Source organism: Saccoglossus kowalevskii, chromosome 4 (assembly GCF_978046115.1).
Source record: "Saccoglossus kowalevskii chromosome 4, keSacKowa6.1, whole genome shotgun sequence".
In the NCBI taxonomy this organism is placed as follows: domain Eukaryota; kingdom Metazoa; phylum Hemichordata; class Enteropneusta; family Harrimaniidae; genus Saccoglossus; species Saccoglossus kowalevskii.
The window spans coordinates 26,655,664-26,673,917 of record NC_140644.1 but is presented as its reverse complement, the minus strand read 5'-3'; the positions used below and the strand labels follow the sequence as shown (position 1 = coordinate 26,673,917).

The 18,254-nt window shown below is 33.6% G+C and overlaps 1 protein-coding gene across 1 annotated transcript; it reads left to right on the top strand.

Annotated features, from left to right (window-relative positions):
* Positions 1 to 1,235: 1,235 nt before the first annotated feature.
* LOC100368376 (uncharacterized) lies at positions 1,236 to 17,981 on the top strand. Its single transcript, XM_006818246.3, has 10 exons — positions 1,236 to 1,386; positions 5,126 to 5,277; positions 8,200 to 8,454; positions 10,210 to 10,280; positions 11,042 to 11,247; positions 12,574 to 12,670; positions 14,435 to 14,584; positions 15,132 to 15,304; positions 15,633 to 15,798; positions 16,273 to 17,981. Exons 1-10 carry the CDS (start codon positions 1,250 to 1,252, stop codon positions 16,465 to 16,467), a joined length of 1,602 nt encoding a protein of 533 aa, XP_006818309.1. The 5' UTR covers positions 1,236 to 1,249; the 3' UTR covers positions 16,468 to 17,981.
* Positions 17,982 to 18,254: the final 273 nt, after the last annotated feature.

Sequence of the window (18,254 nt, the reverse complement as noted above, 5' to 3'; positions counted from 1 at the left end):
ATCTGTATTTGTTTATGTTATTCTGGTAATTTAATAATGTTTTTTTAACTATAAGTTACTATAATGTAATTAATCATCTAAGATTATTTTACGTTCCTGAAAACCCGGTATGTAATGAAAATCACGACTAATACGTCACAAAGGATTCTGGGTGAAACTAACATGCAAATATGGGCCTTAGCTCTCTTGCTCATTTCCACCGCCTGTGGCGCACTGCGCTAAATTACAATCCTCGGGGCGAAGCTCGAACTCCGAACAGTTCGATACGCGTTACTTATACTACATGTAAAAGTTGTCATACTACATGTAAAATGTTTAGACATGCACTTAACTAGTAATATTTATAATTACGCACGTCACGCACTATACTAGGATAATAACAATCCAAGATGTTTTCTACCGACTACTTGACTAGGGAATCGAAATCAAATGAAATTGATAATCGAATGATATAATATTAACACAGTTAAACATGTAGACAATGGCAGTTCAGTATAGATATGTATATTTAACAATTGTGTGGCGATTATAGAATTGACAATCCAAGATTGATTATCATTACTCAGTAGTTGTTTTGATTTAAAGTCTTTTACCACTGTTTCATGTAGCACAAAATATCTCAATAAATTGTTGGTGACATAGAGTGACAAAATTATATTTGTTTTACAAGGTTTAGTAAAAGTGAACCAATACAGATTTGGATATAATAAATACATGTACATGCATTGAATAGAATAGAATATTTGATTACAAATTAATTTTCCAAGACTACGTGTTATAACAATAAACACAATCTAAAATAGACGTAACTAATTTGACTACGATGGATAAAATAAACTTATTTGCTGAAGAACAATTCAACCACTAAACGATTCCACATTTTTTCCAAGCCTTTAGCACAAATAAATAAAAAAATCATTGAAACAGATTAGCATTCTGTCTTTAAAAAATCATTTATTTTTTATATTTATTTTTCACATTTTAATAAGGGCACTCCGTGGGAACTAATTTATTGATTTCGTCTCTATAGAGGGGCTGTGATTTTACACAAGTGAAGCGTGAAACAGTTTTATGGTTTCTCATATTGAAATCATTATAACTCTGAAGATAATCATTCTTTTCATTTTTTTTTTCAAATTGATAATCAACATACACACAGATATCAAATTAGGCTCTATTTAGTTCCCCTTTAACTTCGGTAATCTCGTGAGGGCGCTTCAGTTGTGAGTGTCAGAGGTCGCAAAACAACATGGCGCATCATAGTCACGGTACGGATACGAACAACGAGAAGGGAATAGATCCGAAATCTGGCGATGAAAAGAAACCAGAGGAGGGCGGACAGTTGATGAGGTTTCCGATAGATATATTCCAAGCATCAAAGACAGGGTAAGTGCCGATGCCAGCACTGATTGTCGCATTTTAGGGTCGTGCAACATGAACCAACGAGCGTCACTGAGTTGAGACATGAAAGTCAGCTCGGAATGCGACTTTGTATTGACATTGTTGGCCTATAACCAGGAAATCAAAACCGTACATTTGTTCCCTCAATACATAAAAACGTTGATCTTTTATGAATTCAATTCGCATAATGCCACGTTATCTTGTTTATGCTATTTTTATGTTTTTGGTTCGTGGCAAACTTGTAGTCGGGGTAAACAAACACCTTTTGTAAATAGCCGGTTTAGAGCCGGCACGTTACCAACACACACATGCTTCAAATATTTGCTTTGTACATAACAGTTTGGTTGGAAACGACGTAAGAACGAAACCTTTAGTTGATTTCTTAATATGTAATTAATACATTAATATTTTATTATTACACGGCGGAAGTATCTAACATTTGAATGAGCTGTAGCTTCTATTATTTATTGATTGACTGAGGATTGAATTCTTGATATTTAACAGTTGTGTAAATATGACTTTTTAATTGTGTGACATTGTTCTATATATTGTTCACTGATGTCATAAACTTGAACTTGAGGAGTTTATTTTTAATTAAATATGACAGATGTGGATGCAATTGTATACTCATAAGAGTAGCTTAGCTTGAACGTTCAAATCAAGAAAAAAGAAAACATACAACAGGTATACTAAGAATGTGGATAATAAGCAGTTTTATTTTTACCTTTCTTGTATCATTAGATGAAGGACAGGTTTATGGAGGAGTGATGGTGATTCTGTCCTTCTCATTGTGCTTGTTTATGTCTTAGAGTTTTATTTCTTGTAGTTGTAATAACTCAATTTTAGTGTGAATATCAAGTATAATTTTCAAGATATACATAAAAATTGGGCTAAAATAAATTAAAAAAAAATTAGACAGAAAATAAGTGCAGAAATGAAGACATTTGAATTTTTAATTATGAGAACCAAATCTGTTACTTACTGGATTCGGATGATACCCCGCCCATCCTAAACCCCGCCCAAATAGTGGGCGATGTTTTGGTCCACACATTGCCTGACTGAACCAACAAACATTTTTACAGACCCCAATTTTCCCGTCCGACATCTTGTATCGAGCGCGCTATTTCAAATATGACGCTAAAATAATTCACTGTGAAGTCGAAAAGCATTAAAACTTCAATAAAACCATTGCTGTATACGAATTGTTATTGCGTATTATGACTCGTTAAAATACATTTCACTTATACGTTTATTACACTCGAATAAAGTCTACACTTGAAAAGAATGTTATTTACAAAGTTTAAAATAATCAAGCCTTCCTGGTTTGAGCCTCTTGGCTGTTATCAGTAATGTTTAATCTTTGTCTGTATTGCATTCCAGACAAAAAGTCAGTAAACAAGAAATGGGCGAACTAAAATGTCTCCTGCGTTTCACATGCGACATGATTATTAAAAAAGACAGAGTTAAGTGGTCATGTACGTTCTATAAAGCTAACCTTGTACACATAATCTTGTTCTGATGTGTTTTTTGTCCAAAAAGGACGTTCCCTTTCAGTGCTTTCCAGAGTTTATTATATTATAGTAAAATTTAACTTGACGCATGGTATGGTTTATATTACATGTTCACTTCATTTCGAATAAAAGAATCACCATTAGAACATTGATGAATCACAAGTATTTAAAATATTTTCTCAACTTTCTGTAGATACCCGACTGCTATCATTTTTAATGATTTAAATGCGTCCATGTTTATGTTTGCGTAATTATTACGAATGCAACGCATTATCAAGTCGGTAATATTGAAATATTCACAGACCCAATACCCCGGGTCAGCATTCTAACAATAGTAAAAATTAACTTGAGTTTGCGTAATTATCATGAAAGCAATACATTACAAAGTTGAAATATTCATAGCTGGTACAATATTGTAAACAAATTTGCGTAATTAGAAAAGCAGTGCACTAAGTAAACGACGTTGATATATTCAAAGCCAGTACATACAAGTTGCGTAATTACAGTTCCGTCGGATATAATAAAAATTTTACTAGATCGACACGCGAACCACAAAAGAAAAAGGTTGCTAAGGTAATGCGCCAGTTCAGCGTGTGACTTGAGGTCAAACTTCGGTCAACACACACACACCATCGCCGCGCAGCAAGTTTCGCAAAGTACTTGAAGTTCAATTGCGTTCCAAAATGATGTCGCTGATCACTCAGTTGTCGCAGTGTGTGTTGTGTCATGTCCATGATGCACCCGTTTCGACTTTGACTTGCTTTTCCTTCTTAGTGCATGTTCTTGTTCACGCAAAATGCGACCTCTCACCAATGTATTAAAACACTTTGAATTTATACTTTGCATGATTATATTTGGTCAACGCGAAACATTATTTTTTTCTAAACCATTTTTATCAACGCAGGGTTATTTTTCCAGACAAGATGGACCTGGTAATATCTGCCAAAAGATCGCCCGGGCGATCTTTTGGTCCACATTTTGCTAAAAAAAAATCGAATCCTCCATAAGATCGCCCAGGGCGGGGTATCAGCCGAATCCGGTAGATTGCATAGTAACCAGATATGTTGTTTTCCATATATGTAATGGCACAAAAAGTGTATTTTTATCACCAAAATCATGGCTTGTATATTTTTCTTCCCAACATTTTGCTTAGATATATTGCTATACCTTAAGCCTCCCCAAATTTTAGGCTTGACTAAAAATTTTGTGTGAACACAAACCTAAATATTTAGGCTGCCCTAAATAAGCCACGCCTACGAGGGGTCAATTGGACTACAGAGGAAACAAAATCATTTATCATTATATGGAAAGAAACAAAACTTTCAAAGACAGTATTGCACACGAACAAATTGCAGTCAAATTTGCAAATTTGTCTTCGTCAAGATTTGATATGTAAATACAGAAAAACACCAAGGAGAAACAACACATTGAGGTCCGCCATGCAGGACATTTCTGACGTAACAAATCTGCATTCCAAGAAAAGCGGGCACTTTAGGTCAGCCTTAAATAATGACGTTTTAACTGTGTAAAGGTATCAATACTTTTTTTTTCTAGCAAAATTTGACAAGTATTTTTCACCAAAGTTGTACGAGTAGTGTGCTGTGGAAATTTGCTGGGATAAAATTGTTGCACTATTTTCAAACTTTCATACAATTCATGTCAAATTCTATAAGGAACATCTGATTATTACTGTACATTTAATAATAAATGAGAAACAAGAAGATTCATTATTTTCATAAATAATTACCTATGACCTCATTGTTCTTGTAAAATACCATTCAGACAAAATCCAAAAATGGGGACAGATTTTTCTCTTTGCAATTTTACTTATATCTCATGTCATATCAGGCTCAATTTTAAAATTTATAGTCTGAGAGTTTCATTGCATTGACAGCGTTTGCAAATATCATGTCCACGAAATCTAAGCCCCAAATTGCATCATATTTCAATGTTTATTACAGAGCATACAGTTATTTGGTTTATGCGAGTGCGATACGAAATCATGACTTGTTCTAAAATAGGCCCACAGATCTCTACTAAACTGAAAATCCAGTGAATCACCCACAAACACCCCTGTTCCCACCCTGACAATTTTTAATAAATTAACATTTATTTCATTGAGTTTGTGACCATTATGACATGAATTTCATCATAAATCACAAATCATGGGCAAGGTGGTTACTAGTTTTACTATATTTTTACGATTTTTGCAGTTATCTTATTCGTGTACAAGAGTTAGTTGAAGAGAATGGTCCAGAGTTATTGCTTGAACACGATGACAAAGGCCATACCCCTGTACACTGGGCAGCGTTGGGTGGATTTACAAATATCATACGGTTCATGGTTGATTATAAAATCAACATGGGTGAGTTGAAATATGCTACGCCAATAAAGAAACTTACAAGTTGTATGTAAATGAACACACATGAGCTTAGTGTAAAACGAATCATGTTGATAGTAAAACTACGATTACCATATTTTCTCTATTAGAAGTATATCTCCATTAAACTTGTTTCAGCTAAGAAGACATGCAACTATAAAAAAGTTTGACATTTCTAATTTGATTAAAAATTTTTAAATTCAAGTATATGGATCAATTTCATCATCCATTCACAGATTTCTTTGTACCATGATGTATTACATAAATGAGGGACTGTCGTATTTTCTCTTTTAAACGCATGTCAACTATCTGTGAATGTGCAGCAATACAGTTCATTTTATTTCAATTTTGTACATGGTGTTAAGAAATTCATTAATAATTATCTTGGTTGAATTATATTACACATACATGTACACAGCTACAAACTACATTTCGTTTGTACATAATATTTAATGGATGTGTCCTAGATTTGATGGCCTGGACAATCTCACAGGCAAAAATATTACATGTATGTGACTAAGAAACTAACAAATGGTCTGTATTTGTCCACACACTGTACCATGTTTGGGTAGACATCAAAGTTCATATACATGTCATTGTAAAAATTAATATCATGTCATTGTAAAAATTAATATCATGTCATTGTAAAAATTAATATCATGTCATTGTAAAAATTAATATCATGTCATACAATTCTTGTTGATGTCTGTTTCAGACAGACTGTTTGTGAGCTGGCTATATTGTATTTGATGTTAGATGTTGGACACCTAATTATTGAAAAATGTCCTTATTTTCAAATTTCACATTAAAATATCTCAACCTGAAATAATTAATCGATTACTAAACTTTTTTTAATACACTTAGTTACGAGTATAGAACCACATCATGGCATTTTATGCTAAATACAACCCACGCTAGACTTGCACTCACATGGCCCTGCATTTGATATAATCCTACAGTGTTGGCATTAAGGTTCCCGCTACTCAATCCCATGTGAATAACTTGTCTGTAATGTTTGTTATTTGCTCTATTAGAAGCACACCTCAATAAAGGCATTTATATTTGTGCATATACTTCTAATAGAACAAATACGGTATTTGTTATCATTCCTGCCTATCCTGCTTGGTTTGTCCTTGCCCAGATACTGCTAGGAAGGAGACGCTATCCATGGATGCTCAGATACGAAGATTAGATAAAAACAGATTAAGCAATATCGAGTTTGGTCTTTATAATGATGATTATAATATTCTAGGTATTGTTAAAGTTTCTCCACACAGCACTGATGGCTTTCAGAGTGTCTCTACTTCACTTAAATTGTCTTCATTTTCAAGTTCATGACTCTTATAGAGGAACCTGCTTAAAAGTTTTATGTATACTTCCATTCTGAGAGTTTTCAATTCTCCTTGTACAGGCTTCTATAAGCTTGATAATGTTTTGTGTTTAGAAGATATAAATGGTATTTGGTGGCGGATAATAAACCCTCTCTGGAGAAAATTAGCATATTCAAACTTGAATCAGAATTTCATGTGTTAACAAAAAGCTAGATGACTATGTGTGCTCCTTATTTTATGATTTAATTTTTCCATGTACAGGTTTAGCTCCCACAGATTTTTTGAATGAGGTAAACTCGTAAAAACTAAAAACTAGCTTTAGTACATTTTAACAGGAAATTGAAAAAACTTTGAACATTGTTGTTTTGAGTTGAAGTGTATAGTTATAGACGTAAAAATTTACCTGTTTCACTGAAAAGTACATATTAAGCTATAGTGCATTACTGTGATTACATGATTGGACAAGCCAGGGTGGAGTATGTACATTGATCAAACATTCTGAACATTGCTGGTCTTCTGAATATTGACAGGTACATGTGTATTACTAATATAGGTGTTAACACACACATAAAATCAATGATGTGTTTTTCAAAACCAAAATCATCGTAAATTTAAAACATGTCAAATCTGGTCGCAATTTATGAATATCCTCACATACAGTTAGTTTGCAGTAAATAGCCTGAATGTCCAACTATGGTACATTATATACATATATACTGGTATACAAATATATATATACATGTATATAGATGGTTAATGCAGAGTTAGCAGAATGGGATGTTTTAGGAAACTTTGAAAATACCACTGCATTCTGTTTCATTTTTGCACACAATGACATACTGTGCACCATCTGCATGTTTTATTCTTGTAATATATTCATATTATCTGTCTTGGTCATAAATCTGTTTATTATTCATGCTGTTATTCTTTTTATTGAGTGTTGATTTCTTCATATAAATTACAATGTACAAGTCTTTTTGAAACTGATTTGCATACGAGTGCGGTATTAGCAACAGATTGCCCACTCATCAATACATTGAATGCCATGCTCCCGTCAACAGATGTATGCAGACCAACCAAACCTTACTCACCCATTTTATTTACTGTATAATAAATACATTCATTCTCAATGTAATTTCAAAGTTTGTGTGTGATTGACATAATTATATACATTAATATATACATTCTGATAAATTTGCTATGTTCACTAATATTAAAATGTCATATTTAATTTATCCAAATTATGAATTTTAATTTTGACACATAATTATTACTGGGTGTTATAAAATATATATATATCAGCAGAATATTGGAACAAAACCATTATAGCTGTGTTCAATGGAAAACTGCAATATTGATTATGAATGAAACTATGGAGTACTTTATGTATAGTCGCCTTTTATTACGGGTAATGTTAAAACTCAAACTTCATTCCATATGTTTTGCTGCACCTCCCCACACATACTGTAGAATTAAAACTCTTCCTTTTTGTGGTTTCCAATTTGAAACAATTGTCAACTAAAATTCTGCAAAATTTCATTCAAGCTACATGCTGTTACTTTATCATCTATTGTAGATATTCCAAGTAATAATGATTTGCAACCAAGACCAATTCATTGGGCTGCCGTGAATGGACACATAGCAGTGGTAGACATACTATTACAGGCTGGCGTTTCCATAGATACCACAGATGCGAAAGGTTGCACGCCATTAATTATTGCATGCCAGTATGGTCAGACTATGCTTGCTGGTTATTTGATGGGCAAGGGGGCAAGACTGCAGCTATGTGACAAAGAAGGAGACAATGCATTGCATTGGGCAGCATTTAAAGGTATGAATATTGTGGGTTTGAAAGTCCAGAGTACACACAATAGAGATCAAATTGTGGCCCCAATGTCACTTTTCACCTCCATTCACAAAATTTAATGCTACAATTTTAATAGATCTTTTCTAAAACTTTGATTAGGAACTGTAGCTCATAAAAAAATAGGTCCATTTTATTCAAAATGATGAACAAAATAATGGAGAAATACTTAAAAACAGGCAATTTTGGCAATAAAAATTATGGCATTCAATGCAGATTCTAGCCTAAGAATCACATAAACTGATACCACAGAATCTGAGGTTGAATTTGAACTATAATTTGATGCTGTAGTTAAAGTTGCATTCCTACTTTGTAAATATTTAATACAATATATATGGACTACTATGAGAGATATTTGAAGTTACAAAAGTACACAAATAACAAGAAAACGACCCTGAAACTTTATTTTAGGTGGGCCACCTAAATTATTAGCCGAAGACCAATGAACAAACATCGGCGTGCTTTCCGCGCGGTCCATTCCAATCCAAATCTGACCAATAGGGTGAAGGCAGTTCATCTCAAAACCCTGACTGACTGCCGTAGTAGAAAACGGCGCACAGATCAGCGTACAATGTCGAACTAGAAATAGTGCTCTAACTTTCAATAGGTGATTTTCCATACAATTGCGAGATCTCGCGAGATGCATGAAAGACGCGCGTCGAACGTCTGCCGCAAAAAACGAACGATTTGATTTTGAACTAGAATTTCTTTTTTTCGTGGCTTACATTGACCGGCCGATCTTCGACAGAGGAATATTGCTTCCGAATACCCTTACTTACCCTTACTATCATCAAATGTGGACAGCACATTATTAAGCAAGGAAATGTGATTATGTCCCCGAAATACTTTCGCGTTTGACGAATCCCATGCGATGTTTGACGCGACTACGACGCTATGACCTTTGTTTGTCCTGTTTTTATGTTCGATTTCACGCATAACGCGTGATTCTCGCAGTGAACGGAAAATGGTCTATTGTGGAATGATGGTCGCCGAAAATGATCGGAACGGTTCGGTAGTGACCGGGAAAGTTTGATTATTCGCATTTTTGGCCAGATTTCTCATTATAAGTGCACTTTCGTTCCTTCAAATATCACTTATAGGAATTCATGTATAGCATTTAACATTTTTTGCAAAGTGGGAATGCAACTTTAAGTAACAGTTGTATCTACAACCAAAGTCTAAACACAATTTGAATGTAATGTTATGTTTTGCTATTTTACAGTAACAATCCTTAAGGTTTGTTTTGTTTGTTGCTTTTAACATTGACCTGGTAATGAATGTCAGTGAGATGGCTTACAGACAAACCTGACATCTGTTAGTGTAAATAGTTTTTACGACTCTGTCATCTGTCTATAAAATGAATATAAAATATTATTGTCCATTTATAAATTAATTAATTTTAATATTTTATATTTTTTGTGTGTTGTTAATTTGATCATACACAAGGCATCATTATAACACTAATACAATATCATTAAAGATGACTACTATCCTGTTTACTTGTGTTTGTTGGGTATATAAGTCAATGATTTACTAGTACTACATAATGTACATTATCATGCATATAAATGACTTGTTCAATATGCAGGAATTAATTGAGAGACAGATATCATTGTCCAGTATGTGGGATGTTGATTGTGAAATATAAATGTACCTCAAAGTCTGGCAAGTAAACAGGTTTGTTTGCATGACTAGAAAACTTACTTGTAATTGTCTTTTCAGGTTATTGTGAGTTGACGAGATTATTAATCTATTCTGGTTTTAATCCAAGACAAAGAGATACTTATGGCCAGGTGAGAAATTCTTAATCATCAATATTTGATTTGATTCTTTCATGACCTAAAAGAAGATTGTACAGTAAATGTGATCTTGATATAGTTTTTCAAACCCCAGAATACCCTCCAAATATTACACTATAGCCAAAGATTTGCATGTTTGTTTTGCTTGTTTTTGCAAGGCCGATACAAGTTTGAGAAATATTTTTGTTCGTGTTTCTGAATCCAGTGAAATCTGCCCATTAATTTCTAAATGTTAAACTGTTAAAATTTTTCAAAATGATAGTATGAGGGCGCTATAATGTGGAATTGAAGTACTCCATCCACAGTCCTTCAACACTGTGCTCCATCCTGTATATTTTTGAGACGGTCATGTGACATGTCCTAGAAAAGTTAGCCTGTGTAGAACCATATATAGTGTAAAGTATACCTATATATATTCCATTTTTTGCCATATACTTAGACTAGTATATGATATTTTGTCCCTGTTTTTTGAAAACATTAATGCATCATAACAACCTGTATTGTCATGTAATTTCTTTTGCAATTTTGGACCAAATAGACAGAATTTGATATTGGCTGAGGTACATTGATGCAAATGTTTGAAAAAATATGGAAAATGGGTTTATTTTGTGAAAAAATGACAAGCGTTAAGCATGAATGTAGATTATAATTGCAAATCAGTGAGTTGGATAATCTTTTGAGATGAACACACAAAAAGAATGATGAAAGCCCTGCACCAGAGATACTCATTAATTATCAAATCTATTTTCTTGCAGACGCCATTGCATCTTGCTACTCTCAGCGGTGATCTACTCTCTGTCAAGATGCTCTGTGAACAAGACGGGGTTGATTTTGAAATAGAAGACAATAATCACAAGACACCGTTGATGCTCTCTCAAGGCAGAAAACATACGGATATTACAAATTATTTAAACAAAAAACTCAAAAATCAGAAAAGTTTAATTCCTCACATAGACTTTAAGTAAGTATTTAAATGTATGATTTTTATTGTTTTAAGTGACATAATAACCTGTCTAAACTGAACACCGAAGGAACTGAAAGATTGTACAGTTTACACAGGTTTTCTATTTGATATAATTATTACCGGGGTATATACTTGTTTCTAATTCTGCAGGTCCACAGAGAAGTTAGTGATAAAGCTACCGAGGTGGTTCAGTTTAGACATGTTCTTGTGTCTTACCGGTATTTAAATAAATTTCTTAGTTATGCAGGGTATGCTTTAGTTCCCAGTTTATACAAATAGGTTTCACAATATAATGCTAACACGATGTCAGTATTTTTGCTTTCAAGTTCAAGGCCATCACAAGTTCAAGGCCATCACAAGTTCAATTTATAAAATCATGCAATGAATACCAATAGTATTATATGTAGAAAAGTGAATCTCATTAGTTGCTGTTCGAGGGTAGTTAAACCTCTGTGCAGCTGGGAATGCTTCAGTCCGCCCCGTATCTGAGCCAAGTACATTCAAACCTCACTCGCACATAATATCATACATACATGTTTGTATGTACATGCATTTGCTTCATAATCCAATTCAAGATGGAGGAATGGCGGCCATTTTAGTTAACAGTTCATCAAAATTTAGCATTTATGCCACCTGTAACAAACTTACATCATGCATATTGAATTTATGTGCACATCATATTTTTTTCTAGATTGGGAAACAATGACTGATGTGTGACCATTTTGTTTTTATACTGTACTATAACATACATTATGTACCGGTACATTAAATACTTTTAGCTGGAATTAATTTCTGCCTTTTGGTTGTTTTGTTTGGAGTTTATTTTAACTGATTTTTGATGAATGTAAAATATAGGAAAAAAGGTATATTTGTCATATTTTTTTTTGATTAGAACAAAATAAACCAACAATCAACTATTTTCTATGGTATCCAAGGTAGTTTCTCTGCTGTGCATGTGTGATTGTACTTACCACATTTTGTAAGCCCATTGACTTTCAATCATACTGGATTGAAATTAACATACAGATGATGCATCGGGCCCTTTGGAAAACATATACATGTGATTGATTGAACACAGAGATCGTCTACCGGTATAAATAAAATGGAAACCGCTTTGTCAATGCTTTTTTTGTTTACCAAATTGTAAATTCCACAATTATAGTAAGATATTTTTCAAGGTAACTTTTTTAATTTTGATTTTTTATTGAATCAATGCTATGCCAGGGAGTGAGCATATTAAGTAGTTGTGTCATATGTCTATGTGATATTGGCTTAAATGACACACTAAACCTAACTATGGTACATTTGTTTCTACCTCTGTAGGAGTATTGTATTCGGTCCACCAGGCAAGAGTAAAGCACCCTTACTGTTCTTTTTAATAAATGTATTGTGTTGGGGATATCCTATGTATATATTTAAAGTAAGTCTGTCTTTATTCTTTTAATCATACCGTACTTCCCCGAGTATAAGCCCCTCCCCAAGTATAAGCCCCTCCCCGAGTATAAGCCCCTCCCCAAGTATAAGCCCCTCCCCGAGTATAAGCCCCTCCCCGAGTATGAGCCCCTCTCAGAGTATAAGCCCCTCCCCGAGTATAAGCCCCTCCCCGAGTATAAGCCCCTCCCCAAGTATAAGCCCCTCCCCGAGTATAAGCCCACCCTCTGTTTTTAGACATTTAACAGGTTAAGGGCATCCCTGAGTATATGCCCAGGGTGTTTTTACCGGACGTCAACGACATTTATTACAAGAATGTATGTAAAAAGTGTATTTCATTGCATATTAATCGTGACCGCATAATAACCGCATTGCGTTGAAAAAATGACTTCGTCAATAATCGAAAAACTTCGTCTGTATGACACAGCATTTTGATTGGTTAATGAAAGACGTGACCTATTAGGTCAAAGGAAGTTGTTCAGGTCAAATCATGATGAAAAACACCATGGAGGAATTTACTTTGTATCGAGAGTTTGCGTACAATCGAAAACATTTCACAACGAAGAGAATGATAAAAATCTTGCCTTCGACTGTTTTCCCACAGACCCTACACATTTTTGCACCGTAAATTCAGACGGTATGTAAACCGTATTGTAATAAAATGTTTATGATCATGTTTGTTTCTTCATTGTAAAAAGTGTCGCAGAAATAAAAAAAACGTAATATTTCTCTGAGACTGGCGCTATGAACAAAAAATGTAATTTGGATAATTTTTTGTGGTTGGGAAGATAGTTACAATTTTAAACCCCCTAAAAAATGATCTTTTCTGAGGTGGTCCTTGAGTATAAGCCCAATCCCTAATTTTCCCAATTTTACATGTTCAGGCCCGTGGGCTTATACTCGGGGAAGTACGGTACCTATCGTACTGTTTATTGACATTATTAAAGTTAATGGCCACAGTGATTTCGCATCTGTCTCAGCTCTTCATATTAAATATGATTCACACTATCGCATTTATTCTATTAGAAGCACACATAAGCCAACAAATAAAATTATTGTATACTGGATTTTGATAAATATTTTTTTCATTTTTTGGTGAAAAGTGATGTTTTTTTTTACTTTTTCTTGCAATAATGATTGCTTTGACCTTCGTCAGATTTGTTAATTTTGTAACGATACCTTCAATTCTCTAATTTAATTATTTCATTTCAGTCTGTGTATATTTTAAAACTTTAGATATGCACCATACAGCATGTTGTGCATATGCATATGTATTTCATTTGACAATCAATTCAGGATGGCTGAATGGCGGCCATTTTTTATGCTAACAATTCATCAAAAGCAAGCATTTCTGCCAATCTATGGATGTTTCGTTCAAACTACTGTAAAATACTTTATTTTAGCTGGAATTAATTTTCGCTGAAAAGACTTTGGGTGTTTTGTAGGGAACTAATTTTCACTGATTTTTGAAAAGCTGAATGTAAAATATAGGAAAAAAGGTATATTCGCTGGAATTTATTTTCACTGAACCCTTCCTTCAGCGAAAATTAATTCCAAACAAAAATAAAGTATTTTACAGTATTAGATTGAGATGATAAACACTGTTGGTTCCTAGTGCTGCTCCTGTGCAAATGAAAAACCCAGGCAACATTTGTTTTTAGTTCACATAAGAGCTTGCCATCGCGATCAGAATGGATGACAGAATGAATCAGTCAGTATTCTAACTTCACCCTATTTTGTTTTTACATTCCAGGGTCTAATCACATTTCCATTTATACCACATTGGCATTATATTTTTATCGCTGTCAATTGTGTTATGTGGTATTCATTTTACAAAGCATGTCTCACCGATCCAGGATTCTTTCAGAAGAACTCAGCCGACTATGACAGAGCCATCAAACAGGTATCACATATACTATTTATAATATACACAACACAATAAACTCAGTGTTCTCTAAAAAGCCGGTACTTTATAAACCACTAATGATGCCATTATATTTCATTCATATTAATTATTTGTGGAAGACTTCAGCAGACATATTTGAAAACGTTTGAATCATGGTACAATCTCATTTCATGTATCAGAAGTGCGCCTCCATAGCGACGACCAGACAACAGTGACGTTTGTTTTGTTTGTATTTTTAATTTGATGTTGGTATATGTCAGTCCACATGACATCGTCATTACATACATTTTGTAACTATCTAAGTCACGTTTCTATAGCTTTTCTAACAGGATTTGTTAACCTGTTGAGTGTATATGTAGTAAGTGGCCTGTTATTTGGATGAATGTAGTCAGGTGGTGAACATTAAACATTAGATTTATTTTAGATCTGGGTTTCTTGACGTTTATGCACTTCCATTTCTTAATTAAATCCCATTGTAGTAAATTAGTGATCCTGTTTTACATTCCTACTTTTTGTGGTCTTGTCTGTGTCACTGGTCTTTCAGGTCGCACACTTTGACGAGTGGAAGCAAGGTAAAAACCCGCTTACAAGGCTGTGCCATACGTGTAGGATCGTAAAACCGCTCCGTACCAAGCACTGCAAGATATGTAATCGATGTGTCATGCATTTTGATCACCATTGCCCGTATATCTATAATTGCGTTGGTTATTATAACAGGTGAGTAAAGTGTGTTTGGTTTCAGTTTATAATAGGTCATAACTCTCATATACAAATGTGCTAAAAATAGTGTAAATATTTATATAAATATTCCACTGCTTGGAATTTCTGCAATTTGACAATTTAATGACATTTGTCATTGCCTTTAGTTTACCCGGAACGAAGAGGACAAACTAACTAACTTAGTTTACAATGAGCTTTTCTGGTCGCTAAAACTCTATCTCCACCTCTGTTTGGATGAACTTCTGTATGTTATCATACCTAGTTTTAATACTTTTATTTTGGTTAATATCATTAATGATAAAATTGACAACATTTATCTTGTCAGGCATTGGTTTGTCATCTTTGTGTCGTGTATTGCGATCAACGCGTACATCACTGAAATAATAGCTGCTATGTTGATTAAACTAGAAGGCATGAGATGGCTTTACGTAATAGGATTCCTCCAAGTAGTGTTTTTTGGATTCATCGCAGTGGGACTGACATGTGCAACAGTAAGTGCTGTTTTCAATAGTAAATTAAACCCAATACTGTAAAATACTTTATTTTAGATGGAATTAATTTTTGCTAAAAAAAAACTTTTTTGTACATTCATGTCATTTCCACTCCACCTCCAACATGTAACGTCACATACAAAGGGTCTATTATTAACATACATTTAGGTTACCAGTTTTCAAGTTTACCAGGAAACTATTTGTAATACGGCTGATTATTATATTATCTTGTATGCATGATACTGTGGAATACTTTATTTTCGCTGGAATTAATTTTCGCTGAAAAGGCTTTTTGGGCATTTTGTATGGAATTTATTTTCACTGATTTTTGATGAGTTTAATGTGAAATATAGGGAAAAAAATTATATTCGCTGGATTTTATTTTCACAGAATCATCCCTTCAGCCAAAATAGCGAAAATAAAGTATTCTATAGTACAAAGAATTACCAAGTGTAACTTACTTTTGTTTTCCAGTGGTGCATGGCAGCGTTTAACATCACAACGAATGAAAGAATGAACTGGAAGCGATACGACTACCTCAAAGATGCACACGGGCATTACCATAACCCTTATAATAAAGGAATCAAAAGAAACGTACAAGAGTTCTTCCATGTTAAACCACCCCCACGTGATGATGAAGTCAACCAGTCCAGAACATTCATTGTTTAATGTATTAGGCTTAACAAATTTATTTAGACTAGTTGATTTTTTCATGTAGGGGTGAGAGGGTGTTAAATGATGGGAAAGCAATGTATTTTTGTAGTGTGAATTTTCTTACACTATGTGCCTCAGCTGTTTTTTTTTTCAATGAGGGTACGAAAAGTGATTGCAATAATGTCTATTTAAAAGACAAACTTATTTATGTGTGTCACTTAAGAATATAATAATGTTAATTCAATATATTAAATGATCACAAGTTTTTTGATGATTTATACATACATCAATTAAATTAAATGCCAAAGATTCAGAGGGGCAAACTGGAACTGACTTCAGATTTATTTTACTAGAGTATATTCTAAAGTTCCGATTGATGTTATCACATCACACATACACTATGATCCTTGTAGAATAATTGTAATAATGCATGTATAATTGCAATTTATTCTTATTTTATTATGCACGAGGTATTAAGGTCTCTAAAACAAAATAAACATGGAAAATGGATTCATCTAAAATGACTCATTCACTGCTTGAAGGCATAACTTCTTAATTACTATCAGTCAATCATCTTTAGAACCCAGACTACTACCGGTAATGTATGACTACTATTATCATATTTACTCTCTGAAAGGACACATCAATAAAAAAAAAAAAAATTGTAAACTGAATTCTCAAAATATGACTCAGCAGGACCATTAACCCCCTTTCATTTATATACATGCACTTTTAATAGAGAAAGTACGGTATAGAAATGTATGTTTCAAACATTTGTTCTTGTATGGTTACCAGGCTGGGATGCTATATTTTAAATGTGATTTCTACAAGATTGGATTCTTGGCAGTTTTTGAAAGTTTATCACAGACTGCTCTCATAAGTGACATGTGTGTTCTTATAATAAATCATGGAAAAAATCTCTGTATATTTTATTTGAAGAATTTTTAAGCTCCACTGTCATCAGAGATGACAGAGGGAAGCTGTTCATATAGGTGATTGTCTGTCATCTGTTCGTTTGTCCATCAACAAATGCATTTTCATCTTCTGGAAAACTACCAGCATGAAGACATCTTCAATTCTCTATTTCATGACAAGAAAATTGTAGAAACACTAGTAACCATGGTAAATAGTTAATATTTCACCGTACAGAGCATTATTAACTTTGTTTTAAGGAAGACACTCTGGTTGTTTTGTTCATATGACAGTGTACCTCAATTAGTGCCTGTGGTCTTTTTCATTATTGCTTTTTTTTTTTCTCTTCAAATTAAGATGTGCAGAGGATTATGGTTAGTAACATTTGCTGTAGAAACAAGTCTGCAAAGTTAAACATAGCGGGTATTATTTAAATTAGCAAGTACATTTTCAATGGTCAAACATTTCTGTGTGTATCCAGCAATGTGTGCTTGATTTGATTGTACATGTTGTTTTATTTTACAAAATGGCATTAAAATATTTTTATGTAAATTTAGGTTTGTAAACTTCCTGAGAATTTTATTCATGATATTAAAATTCTTCTTGTATTTGATCTATTTCATCAATGATGTCCATTTACTGCTAAGATTCTAATATCACCATAATTAGAGTTATCACCAAGGAATCCTGTTGTGCAACAACTTTTTAGTCCCTGCTCAGACATTGTCTCCACCTGCATTTCAGACATGCCTTGGCCGATTTCATTCAAACCTCATGAACACATATCATACATATGCATTTGTTTCATGATGTGCATCATTTTTTTGGCATCAGATTGAAAATGATAGACTGACTGCCATTTTAACGTTGGCTATTTTAGTGTCTAAAAA